Source organism: Micropterus salmoides, unplaced genomic scaffold (assembly GCF_014851395.1).
Source record: "Micropterus salmoides isolate LMB-PRFRI ecotype aquatic unplaced genomic scaffold, ASM1485139v1 Ms_hic_scaffold_9, whole genome shotgun sequence".
Classification (NCBI taxonomy): domain Eukaryota; kingdom Metazoa; phylum Chordata; class Actinopteri; order Centrarchiformes; family Centrarchidae; genus Micropterus; species Micropterus salmoides.
Genome location: NW_024044681.1, coordinates 11,945,111 through 11,957,947, shown reverse-complemented (window position 1 = coordinate 11,957,947; position 12,837 = coordinate 11,945,111). Strand labels below are relative to the sequence as shown.

General features: G+C 38.8%; 1 protein-coding gene across 3 annotated transcripts in view; it reads left to right on the top strand.

Moving 5' to 3' along the window:
• capn5b (calpain 5b) overlaps positions 1-12,837 on the top strand; it is a 64,765-nt gene that overhangs the window by 38,725 nt on the left and 13,203 nt on the right. For 2 of the 3 annotated variants that reach the window (XM_038707910.1, XM_038707911.1), the window contains exons 4-11: positions 164-372; positions 974-1,166; positions 3,941-4,134; positions 8,512-8,589; positions 11,057-11,252; positions 11,348-11,470; positions 11,583-11,779; positions 12,493-12,614. In XM_038707910.1, the coding sequence (XP_038563838.1) occupies positions 164-372; positions 974-1,166; positions 3,941-4,134; positions 8,512-8,589; positions 11,057-11,252; positions 11,348-11,470; positions 11,583-11,779; positions 12,493-12,614 (1,312 nt within the window). Of the gene's footprint in view, positions 1-163; positions 373-973; positions 1,167-3,940; positions 4,135-8,511; positions 8,590-11,056; positions 11,253-11,347; positions 11,471-11,582; positions 11,780-12,492; positions 12,615-12,743; positions 12,777-12,837 lie in introns of all 3 variants that reach the window. The other variant, XM_038707912.1, reaches the window with a different exon arrangement.

Sequence of the window (12,837 nt, the reverse complement as noted above, 5' to 3'; positions counted from 1 at the left end):
CCTTAATGCATCAGCAGACATGAGGGTACACTGTCTCACTCTGGCAGCCCAGTCCACCTTAACATTATTTGTGCTCCATGGACCACCGTCTGTTTGTTTGGCTTACATACCCTCTGCTCTTTTTCCTCCATCCTCTTCCTCCCCTGCCACCCTCCTCCTCCAGGTCATTCCCGACTGGAAGGAGCAGGAGTGGGATACAGAGAAGGCAGACTCGTATGCGGGGATTTTCCACTTCCGCTTCTGGCGCTTTGGAGAGTGGGTGGACGTGGTTATTGACGACCGGCTACCGACGGTGGACAACCAGCTCGTTTACTGCCACTCAAATGACAGCAACGAGTTCTGGAGTGCCCTGGTGGAGAAGGCCTACGCCAAGTTAGTACAAATATACAAATCCAGTTTTGGAAAAGAAACACAGATATCCTAAAATCCTTTAAACGTCTGCCTCTATAAGTAGTAAAACACTATTGATAACCCTTCTAAATCCAGTGGTCTCATGCTTTAACAAAGTCAACATACAAACTCATAATGCAGCGAATAGACCTTCGTTTTCAGCATTCAGACAAAAGATGACTTAATGATGATATGCATAAACATTAGGGCTGCAACTAACAATTTTTATTAGCCATTAATCTGCAGATTATTTTCTTGATAGTTAATTCATCATTTTGTCTATGAAATATCAGAAAATAGCTAAAAATGTCCAATGTGCTTGTTAAACTGCTAAAATTATTTAAGCAATAAAATCACAATTATTGTTGATTAATTTTCTGATCAATTAATTGGTGCAGGTAAACATGTGGTGGTGATGGAGCAGTGAATAAGACACATGCCTTTGGTGTGAAGTCCACTGTGATGCACCAATATGTCCCTGCGCAAGACACACAGGCGTGCGACCTCTGACATGTATAGCATTCATTTGGATAAATGAATGATTATGATTAAACATAACCCGACTCTCCTCCTCTGCCTGCAGGGTTTATGGCTGCTATGAGGCTTTGGATGGGGGAAACACGGCAGACGCACTAGTGGATTTCACAGGTGGTGTTTCAGAGCCCGTGGACCTGCTGGAGGGTCAGATGGCAACAGACGAGGTGGCCCGTAACCAGCTGTTTGAAAGAGTCCTCAAAGTCCACAACAGAGACGGTCTTATCAGCTGCTCCATTAGGGTAAGCTAAGAGGTGCATGGCAAGCTCAGATACTGCAGCCCTTCCCTGAGAAACCCTTCCCTAACCTTGACTGTTAAGATTCATTTTAGTTTTCTTTTCTTAGAAAATGTGTTTTATTCACTCTTTGAACATAAAGATGTGGGTGGCACTTAAAAACCTTGAACACTGAACACCTGAGGAGCTATCTTCATCATTAAATACAAGCAGACGTTCTATAGTTGTGTAAGACTTGGGCAGTGTTTAGATTTTTTCCAGGTATTTGCCCGGTTTTATTCATTACTTGTCTAAAGATGAGCTCAGCCACACGTATGCAACAAACACATGGACGAAACGTCAGTCACAGCAAAGTCTTTGAGAGGCTCTTTTTAAGCACAGTTGAGCTAAATGCTAATGTCATCATGCGAACATGCTTACAATGACAATGCTAACATGTTGATGTTTATTAGAGATAATGTTTGCTGGTATTTAATATTAAAGTAAAGTATTAGACAAATTTACCTCATTATGGCGCTACATTAAAAAGTCAGGGGATCAGCAAAGTTATTACAATTGATACTGAGAGGAACATGAATGTCTGTTCCCAGTTTTATACCAATCCACCTGCGTAACATTTTAACATTTCAACATCACATGTCGATAGCTAAAAATTATCAAATCTACCAAAGTTTACCCCTCGTGCCCCAGAGCCCTTTAATAATTAGAATATTTTCTGCTGTGATTTAAAAAACAAAACGGGGATATAAAACCCTGTCACAGCTGATGTTTTACACTGAGCTTAATGAATAGTGCCTCAGGATTTAAGGAAAAGAAATCCTGAAGAGTGTTTCCTTGCTCTCTGCTTTTTGTGAACTCATGTCTACTTGTTAAGGAAACAAGCATACACTGTTTAATGAAATTCCCTGTATAGCCTTAGTTCTTCTGTCTTATGCCAATCTTATTTCCCGACGTCCTGCTCCAGCAAAAACTAATTCACAATCCCTTATTGTGATTCAGAGTCAGGTGCAGTTCAAATATTAAATTATATACCTGTTTATATGCATGAGTTTTTACACCGGAGGGCCTATTATTCAACTACATGAGTAATGAGAGCTCAGGGAACATAACCAATACCATGCAAAATGCATTTTCCACCTTATCTGTTGTTCTCTTTACTTTAACATATATTTCTCAATCATCAATTGTTATTCTGTGGATGCATGAATTCAACACCTATCCTCTGGGAGACCAGAGGCTGTTCTACTAATACTCCCATTTCATTTTCATCTTTCTTGGACAGACTAAAGGAAAAACAGGTGGGAATTAACAGGAGAGAAAGGCATGGTGGCTCTGTAATCTACTGTGTCTCTTCAGTTTAGATCAATCCAACTTTTGGATTCTGGGTCAATTTGGATTAAGCACATACTTTATTTCCCACACATCTCTGAGAAAAGGGATGACACAACTTCACAGACAGTGCAAGTCGCTTCCACAATTCATACAAGGTAACATGGGGCTAGGAACGCAGATAGCTAGAGATACACAAATTGCAAATTTCCTGGCTGATATGTGATTTTTGCCCATTCAATTTTTCAGCATTACAAATTGTTTTCTTTTCTTTTCTTTGATGGAAACGTTTTTCTTTAGTAGGATCTCCATTAGCACCAGCATAAGCAGTGGCTACTCTTCCTGGGATCCATCCTATTATATGTTCATAATAAAACATTGACTGTTATATAACTTACATTTTTTCCAAAACTGCACGAAATATATTGGCCGCAGCCTTTAACATAAAGCCTGTGTGTTACAGGTATTAGCCTTCAAATTGCAAGCGTTGTCTTCTTCACTCTCTATAAAAAAAAAACTGTATGAAACTTGCAGTGTAATGTGTCAAAAAAAGCCAACTTCACTGAACATGTAATTATTGGATTTAAGAACCAATTTTCTGATAACGCAGCTTAATGACTCTCTCCTCTTTTCCTCTTACCCTCCAAACTCTTGATTCACAAATGGCGCATTGCTTAAATTTGAAAGTGTCTCATCACTGTTATTTGCTCAATCACATACACTTACTGAAAACGTGTGATTTCCCAGGCAACAAGAAAACCTCCTTCAAATTTGCTTTCTGATGCAGCCACAAAAACTGTTTGACCGGTCTGCAATATCCTCTCTTATCAAAAAGATTTTAAGTTACATTTGGTAATAAAGCAATGCTAACATTTTACAAATCATTATTACCATTATTCAAATAATTACAAAGAGCATTAAAACGACTAGCTCGCACTGACAAACCGTCAGAAGTGACCCGACTCTGCGGCTCTGAGATTTATACATAATATATAAATTATACAAAGATTTTATCTCCTCGGATCCTTGCCCCTTCCTATCATCACGAACATCTGAACACAATTGCCAGAAAGCTTAAAAAGCTCTCAGCCATAACAATTTCATGAAGGCAGAAGTAACACTAGAGAGTGGCACTGCAAATACCATCCATAAATTGCAGCAAAATATTTGGTCCTAGGGATTTGGTGACGTAGTGACTACTCACTGGGCTACTTGGTGAACTACCTTAACATCCTGGCTGGATCCTGACAAAAGCAGAGCTGCAATAGTGTGACTATTATGGTAAACAGGCTATACTTACGCACCTTAGTCTTCTGACCACTCAAACCAAACACTTAGCTGTTCTTAATTTCCCAGGGAACTGTACAAGCCTCCCTCTTTTACATATTTCTAAAGATCCACTAACGCATCTGTTTTGAACCCCTAAACCTCCCGGGTTTGTTGTCTTGCAGGCGACCACGTTGGAAGACATGGAGGCTCGGCTGGACTGTGGCCTGGTCAAAGGCCATGCCTACGCTGTGACAGATGTACGGAAAGTGCGACTAGGTCACGGACTGCTGGCCTTCTTTAAATCGGAGAAGCTGCACATGATCCGCATGAGGAACCCCTGGGGAGAGAAGGAGTGGAGCGGCCCCTGGAGCGACAGGTAACCACAACACTGCCATCTACAGGTGTGGTTGGGCTATCGCAGCTCATCAAATCTTACCTTGTCTCATTGAGCTGTCTTCATCCATCTGTGCTGATTTTGCTCAGTGATCTAGGTGAGTCAGACGTGGACCATTGCCAGAACAACACAAACAATGTATTTGTCCTTTTATATGTGACCTTGTTGTGACCTGTATCAATTTAACCAATTTCAGTCATTTAATGTTTCAAAATGACAAAGCGCACTGGTCCCCTTGGACTCTCAAAATTTCGAAGAGGTTGTATTTGATGAATGAGTAAACAACAAACGACTGAACAAAGACCAACGCATATTAATGCCCGCAACGTAGATAAGAAGAAAGCTGTTCAACAGGAAATGTCATGTAGACAATGAAAAATAGAGATGCAATCAAGCTAAAGGGCCACAGAGCAAAGATGAATGATTTATTTCCGCCTTGTTGGACTGTTGCTTATTTTTAGAGAACAATATCAAACGGTGCATTGCAGCTCAGATATAATTCTCCCTCCCAAAACAGGTGGGCCTATATGGACATGACTAACCTTTCAATTCAAATGTCTAGGTGAATCAAAATGTCTGGTTTGCACAAGTGGTCATTCAAACAGGTGGACAAAGCTGTTATTTCTCCCAAGAGAAACCTTCTGCATTACTCTTACTAGCCTGTTCTTATGGGAACCGGCAGTGTCAGGCTGCGATAAGGTTGCTCCCTCGACATCTCTCTGCCTTTGGATTCTTAGCTACCAGACTATGTGAAACAAATAGGGAGGCGGTAAAGTTGGATCATAATGGAGTCTGAATTATTGATAAGGCAAAAAGAGAGAAATATGTTAAGAAAGAGTTGCTCTCACTGAATAATGTATTTATGGTTTGATGAAACCTGTTACTGTGAGATGTGGACGTTTGTCAGTGATTCATAAACAGTGAGACATAAACACAGAGATAATGCATCCAGTAAATGCCTGTGTTTCCCCTTAGAAGTGAATACAGCACGGATATGTTTACATATGATTCACACTTACAAATACACATACAGAGTTGTTTTTTAAACTGACTCTTTAACATAATGGTGCTCATGAGGGATAGACACATACATCATTTATATATCTGACCTTGATACAGTTTCTGAGAATTTAAATTCACAGTTATTACTAAAAGATTCACAGCTCCGCTACTATTAATACATATTATATCCTACAAATCATGAAAAATGTTTTAAATTATTTATTTGTTCGTTGATGAACAAAAATGCCCCCAATTAGATGTCCCAAAACTTTCATGCTTGATAAAACTGTATAGAAGTTTTCAAATAATGTCTCAGTATAATGTACATTTCCACAGCACTAATCCTATCAGTACAACAACAGAATCATGTCATAATCATGAATCTGTTGCTGTCTGTCTGTCTGAGTTTCTGTTTTTGGTAGAAATATTGTTTTGTTTTTTTTTACTAATTATTTCCTGATGCTTTTCATTTGCTGGTTGTCCGTTTTTAAGAAATGCTGTTAAGCTACCTTCACTGAACCCGATGTCCTCACCAAAGGTCTGTAGGTGCACAGCTATACATCCGGCTAAACACACTTCTAATAAAGGTTGAAGGCAGTAGATTGCCTTTTGACGTTTTTACTGGAGACGACCGTTAAAACACTAGTGGACAACAAATTTGATGATTAGAATTCACATTAGGCAAAAGGTATTATAAAAATTGAGTATATCAACAAAGAAACCGGATTTACAGAAGCTTCGCTTAGCTAGCTGTCAAAGTAGAAACATTGTGAGTCATTCCAGGAACAAAGTATCTGGTAAACAGACAGTCCAAAATAGTAAAAGTGAAAAGAGTGAAATAGCTACACAACTGTTAACTATCTCAACAGTAATTTAACAGTTACTTGCATTAGCATTAGCTCCAGAAAGCTAGTACAGTGTAAGGTGACCAGATTTCTGAAATGAAAACCGGGGACATGTTTGGTTTGATGTTCAGTATGTCATTAAAAAATCTAAGGTTATTGTATATGAAATAAAAAAGGGGGACGATTTTGGTTTTATAATCTGTCAAATATAGCTCTTCTGAATGAAATCAAGTCATTTTGAGGCAGAAACTCCCTTTCAGTCAGTAAGTAGATGCTGCAATCACTTTCTGGCAAGTAGAATACTGCATTTTATGTGTTCTTTTGGCCATTTAAAAGTTTTTTAAGAGGTAAAAAGGACTGGATTGGTTGGTACACAGCAAGTTAAATAATGTAGAGTCATAAGGATAATTGCAAAAGAGATCATGTTTTTATTTTATATATAACTCAGCAGTAAGTCATGTTAATTATTGTGTTGATCGGTGTTAATGTTAACAAGATTATTAGACATGGGCCTACCAAACACATAATCTGTCGGCAACAACAGGCTTCTATTATTGCCTATAATTACGTAAATGTCAGGCCTAGTTACCCACTTATTTGGCCACAATTGTGATTATTCTGCTAAAAGAAACGTTAAAGAAGCCAATCACTTTGCTATCACCACGGACTTAAAGTGATTTTTATTTTCACATTATGTCTGTTTGATCTAGATAAAAGCAGCTGCAAGCGTAAAGAGACTGGGTGATAGAGCTACAACATGCTGCGCGTGCTCCCATCATCTCATCATCATCAATACCTACAGATAATGCTTCAACAGCATTTGGGGATAAATACACTCACCTAAAGGATTATTAGGAACACCTGTTCAATTTCTCACTAATGCAATTATCTAATGAACCAATCACATGGCAGTGGCTTCAATGCATTTAGGGGTGTGGTCCTGGTCAAGACAATCTCCTGAACTCCAAACTGAATGTCAGAACGGGAAAGAAAGGTGATTTAAGCAATTTTGAGCGTGGCATGGTTGTTGGTGCCAGACGGGCCGGTCTGAGTATTTCACAATCTGCTCAGTTACTGGGATTTTCACGCACAACCATTTCTAGGGTTTACAAAGAATGGTGTGAAAAGGGAAAAACATCCAGTATGCGGCAGTCCTGTGGGCGAAAATGCCTTGTTGATACTAGAGGTCAGAGAAGAATGGGCCGACTGATTCAAGCTGATAGAAGAGCAACTTTGACTGAAATAACCACTCGTTACAACCGAGGTATGCAGCAAAGCATTTGTGAAGCCACAACACGCACAACCTTGAGGCGGATGGGCTACAACAGCAGAAGACCCCACCGGGTACCACTCATCTCCACTACAAATAGGAAAAAGAGGCTACAATTTGCAAGAGCTCACCAAAATTGGACAGTTGAAGACTGGAAAAATGTTGCCTGGTCTGATGAGTCTCGATTTCTGTTGAGACATTCAGATGGTAGAGTCAGAATTTGGCCTAAACAGAATGAGAACATGGATCCATCATGCCTTGTTACCACTGTGCAGGCTGCTGGTGGTGGTGTAATGGTGTGGGGGATGTTTTCTTGGCACAATTTAGGCCCCTTAGTGCCAATTGGGCATCGTTTAAATGCCACGGCCTACCTGAGCATTGTTTCTGACCAAGTCCATCCCTTTATGGCCACCATGTACCCATCCTCTGATGGCTACTTCCAGCAGGATAATGGCAGGACATGACAATGAGTTCACTGTACTAAAATGGCCCCCACAGTCACCAGATCTCAACCCAATAGAGCATCTTTGGGATGTGGTGGAACGGGAGCTTCGTGCCCTCAACTGCAAGATGCTATCCTATCAATATGGGCCAACATTTCTAAAGAATGCTTTCAGCACCTTGTTGAATCAATGCCACGTAGAATTAAGGCAGTTCTGAAGGCAAAAGGGGGTCAAACACAGTATTAGTATGGTGTTCCTAATAATCCTTTAGGTGAGTGTAAGTCAGTTAGTCTGTTTTATCACAGATCCGACAAAATGGTGGATGTAACAATGTGATGCTAAGCTGCTTTGGAAGTGCTCCAGTAATGGTTGCAACCGAATGACGCAGAATAATGAATTTATCAAGACAACAGGTGAACATGGAGGAAGTGTTGAGTTTGCATGAAACAAAAATTAAAACATGTGCAGATCAGAAAACATAAAACAGGGGAAATAAGAAATTAAGGTTTGCTTCTAAAGTAAGCCTGTTTCAAATAAAAGCCTGGTTCTCTCTGTAGTTAAGGCTTTACTGTGGGTTTGAGAATGTACAGTGTTTTAGGCCTAATTTTAAATGTGGGTAAAAGCCATCAAAGTAAAATATAATTTTACCCTCTGGTCAATTTTAACATTTTCACAACAGGCAATGATCATTTTTAACATTAAATCAGGCAATAGCTTTTTTTTCTTTTAGCATGTCAGATTGAAGCTGTTCTTCTGTTTTCTGTCTTGTGTTTGGTCTCATTGTCTTTTCCCACTGCAGTTCAGAGGAGTGGAACAAGGTGAGCAAGAGTGAGAGAGAAAAGCTTGGTGTCACCGTGCAGGATGACGGCGAGTTCTGGTGAGAACCATAAATAACAATTTTGTTGTTGCCTCGTCTGGCATTGTAAAAACTAATTATGAATTGTTTAATGCTGGCCTGGTTGTGAATGGGAACCCCTGATCTGAACTGATTTCAACATTTTGGGCTGATTATGCTAATGAATGAATGACTGACTGGTTTATTTTGGTTTACATTGTAATGTACAAAGAATGACAATTTGTGTGAATATTTGCAAAAGTCTTATACATGCTTACATTTAGATTAATATCTAAATTTTAATCCTTAATTATTTTGCATTTTAAGGCTTTTTTGAAACTCCATAGAGAGCTACACCATTTCATAATTTCACTCCCAAAACTGAAACACATCTGTATTTTATATTAGTTCTCACTTTACATGTTTCAAATATACACAATCCTCTTAAGTTATGCTTTCCTTTTCTTAATTTAAAAAGTTTTTGAATACAAACAAGAAGGCTTCTATTTTAAACTCAAAGTATTTCCAATGTTTTTGAATACACAATGTCTACAGAGTCTATAAATAATTGCTTAGTAGATTCACAGAAACCTGCTTAATTTATTATTCTAATAGCTCTTTTTTGTAGTTTAATTATTTAATTATATAGTATTATTATTTGTTTTATATGTATTTCCCCACACCTCAACACAATATGACATATATGGTATTATAAGTTAACAGTACAATAAATGCAAACATTTCTCATTCAACAGTTCCCTTGTTTTGTAAATAATAGCCATAGATTTAGATAATTTCTGTTTGAAGTATTATGTGTGGCTTCCAGCAAAGTTTATGATCTATAATCACTCCCAAATAAATTAGTTTAAAATACTCATTCACTCTCAAACACTCTTAAATACAATTTCAGCTCGATTTAAAATCAATTTTATTTCACAATTGGCCCTGACACCACCAAACACCATAAATTTTGTTTTATTTTCATTAAGTGACAACTTTTTAATATCAAACCATTTTTTTAAATCATCATTTCCCTATTTACTGTTTTTTAATAATTCTTTCATGTCATCTCCTGAATAAAATTAATTTATGTAATCTGCAAACGCAGATGAAACACATTTCATCTTATTAGATACTATACAAATATCATTTATATAGAGTATAAATAACTTCGGTCCCAATACCGAACCTTGTGGAACACCACAGGTTACTCTTCTAATATGTGATTTTGTATTATTTATTTTTACATATTGAACCCTATTATACAAATAACTTTTTAGCCAATGTTGTGTGACACCTCTTATACCATAGTGTTCCAATTACTGCAGTAGCAGTGATCAATTGTATCAAACGCTTTAAACTTGTACGTAAATTTTCCACAAATTCAATCACTGCTAATAATGTCGATCGATTTTCTTCTAAAGCCATATTGATGGTCTCTCAATAAGTCATATTTCTCAATAAGGTCATCCAGTCTATTCACAAATAATTTTAACTATTTTAGAAAATTGAGGTAGCAAAGACACAGGTCTATAATTTGATACATGATGTTTGTCACCATTTTTATAGTTTGGAACCACCTTAGCTGTGTTTTTATATTATTAGGAAAAACACCTGTTTGAAAGGATTTATTACATATTTAAGTAAATGTCTCAAGAACACAAGTCTACACTTCTTTTAGAAGTGACATATCAATAGTGTTACCATCAGTAGATGTCCTATTAAAGGAAAAGTTCAACATTTTGGACTGATTTTGCTTGGTTACTGAGAGTTTGATGAGAATATCAATACCATTATCTGTCCAATAAATATTAGGCTTCTGCCAGCAGCCTGTTACCTTAGCACAAAGACTGTAAACATGGGGAAACATTTAGCCTGGCCCTGACAAAGTCCTTCTACTAGCACCTCTGAGGTTCACTAATTAAAATGTTATATCTGGTTTGTTTAATCCATACAAAAACAAGTGTAATAGCTTTAATTTGTGGCTGTGAGCCTTGGGCAAGTAGCTTCCTTAACACGTTAATTAGTAAACGTTAGAGATGGTGGTAGACAGAGCCATGCTAGCTGTTTCCCTCTGCCTCTAGTCTTTGTGCTAAACTAAATGGCTGCTGGCTGTAGCATCATGTGTAATGAACAAAGGGGAGAGTCAGTGATGTCGATCTTATCCTTTAACAGCAATAGTGAAGTGAATAAGCATATTTTCAAAGAATGTCTAACTATTTCTTTAAAGAGGCATTTCTAGACTAACATAGATGCAATCATGTGGGGAAACACTGTCAAATAAACGATGCTGTTGTTTTTCAAAGGCCAATATCAGTCAACATTTCATCTCCATGTCAGCACCAGAAATCCTAGTCTCCCTTTATCATATAACACTTTTCTTTGTTTCTGATCTCATTTCCTCTATTTTTGTACCCGTTTAAGGTCTTCTTCTTTCAAGCTTTTCCCTCTAGTTGGTATCCACTCTCTCCTGTCTCTTCTCTCCTCTCCTTTTCCTGCCCTCCTGCAGGATGACATTCGATGACTTCTGCCAGTACTTCACTGACCTGATCATGTGCCGCCTCATCAACACCTCCTACCTGAGCATCCACAAAACCTGGGAGGAGGAGGTGATGAGGGGCTCCTGGGTGCACCGTCAGGACCCCCTTCGCAACCGGTCCGGAGGCTGCATCAATCACAAGGCCACCTTCCTGCAGAACCCTCAGGTGGGTCGAGGTAGTGTTTGTGTACATGTGTGTAATAGAGGAGTGTGTGACCATTGTTGGAGTGTGATACGGTGTCCCCCCCTGTCTCTTTCCAGTACGTGTTTGATGTGAAGAAGGTGGAGGACGAAGTGCTGATCTGCTTACAGCAAAAAGAAAAGAGAGCTACACCCAAAGAGGGCAAAGGGGAAAACCTCGCCATAGGCTTTGATATTCACCGGGTAGAAACACACACATGCGCAGATACCAAGAAGCCTCCACAACACTTAAACAGTTCATAAACTAATACCTCAGGCAGACACATTTCTGCTATAATGTCCTTTCATCCTGCAGGTGGAGCTAAATAGAAAGTACCGTATGCACTCAGCCCAGCAAAAAGTAGCGGGCTCCATCTACATCAACTCGCGCTGCGTCTTCCTCAGGAAGGAGCTGATGGAGGGCCGTTACGTCATCATTCCCACAACCTTTGACCCCGGGCAGCAGGGTGAATTCCTGCTCCGTGTCTTCACTGATGTGCCTTCAGACTGCAAGTAAATCTGATATCTTACCTCTGAACACATAGTGTAACATTTTTGAATTTCCTGAATAGCAGATCTCCATTTAGAGCTTTACATAAATCAGATGTTCTCAGCTCATAACCTAAGACTGAAGTATACTACATACTGTAGGTATACCGGCTGTGTGTACACTATATGGAACTGAAGGTAAGCACCTCCTGGTATCCTGGGGACTTGCTTTGAGTATTATATTATTTTATTGTCTGGATAGAAACAGAATAACTGGTCAGTTATTAAAGCTGACTCACCACAGTGGACTCTCCAACTGTACTAGTCAATGTTTTACCACTAAGTTAGTTCTATAAAATGGATAGACTTGTAGGTTGCATTTCAGTAAGTCACAATGCTAACATGTCCATTTTCACAGCATTTACTACTAAGACAGACACAACTTGTGACAAGTGGAATCACCTTGTTTTACGGCAGACTTGGAATGAATTGTGAATCTGTCCTTTAAATGCGTAGCCATTGCACAACTCCCACTATTTGCTAGTTGTTTAACTTTATTTCCCAGAAGAGTGTTTTGCAAAGTTTCAGGTTTTGCTCTTATTTCAGCTCTCAGGACATGGAATTGTCTTAAGTTTGTGTTACTGCATATTGATATGAGTGATAATGTAAAGAAGAAAATTAATTAATTAATTATATTCCTGTTGGCTTTAGTAACAATCACATACACTCTTTCCCAGAGAGTTGACTCTGGACGAGCCTCCTCAGACATGTTGGACAGGGATGTGTGGCTACCCTCAACTGGTTACTCAGGTCCATGTACTGAGTGCTGAGGGTCTGCAGGGACAGGACTCCAATGGAGGTAGGACCACTACACGCAGTGGATAAGAGCTTTAGCTTTGCATGATTTGAGTTATGTGCATTGTATTTGCATGTTGATGATCATGTTCCTCTAATATCAAGCACTGAAAACTCCTGTAAACACCCACAGAGCTTCACTGCCTCAATGCCAATAAGAAAAGACGTCTGAGCAAAGCACGAGGTACCACAGCACCATCTGCTGAAACTATAGTTATTTAGTTCTA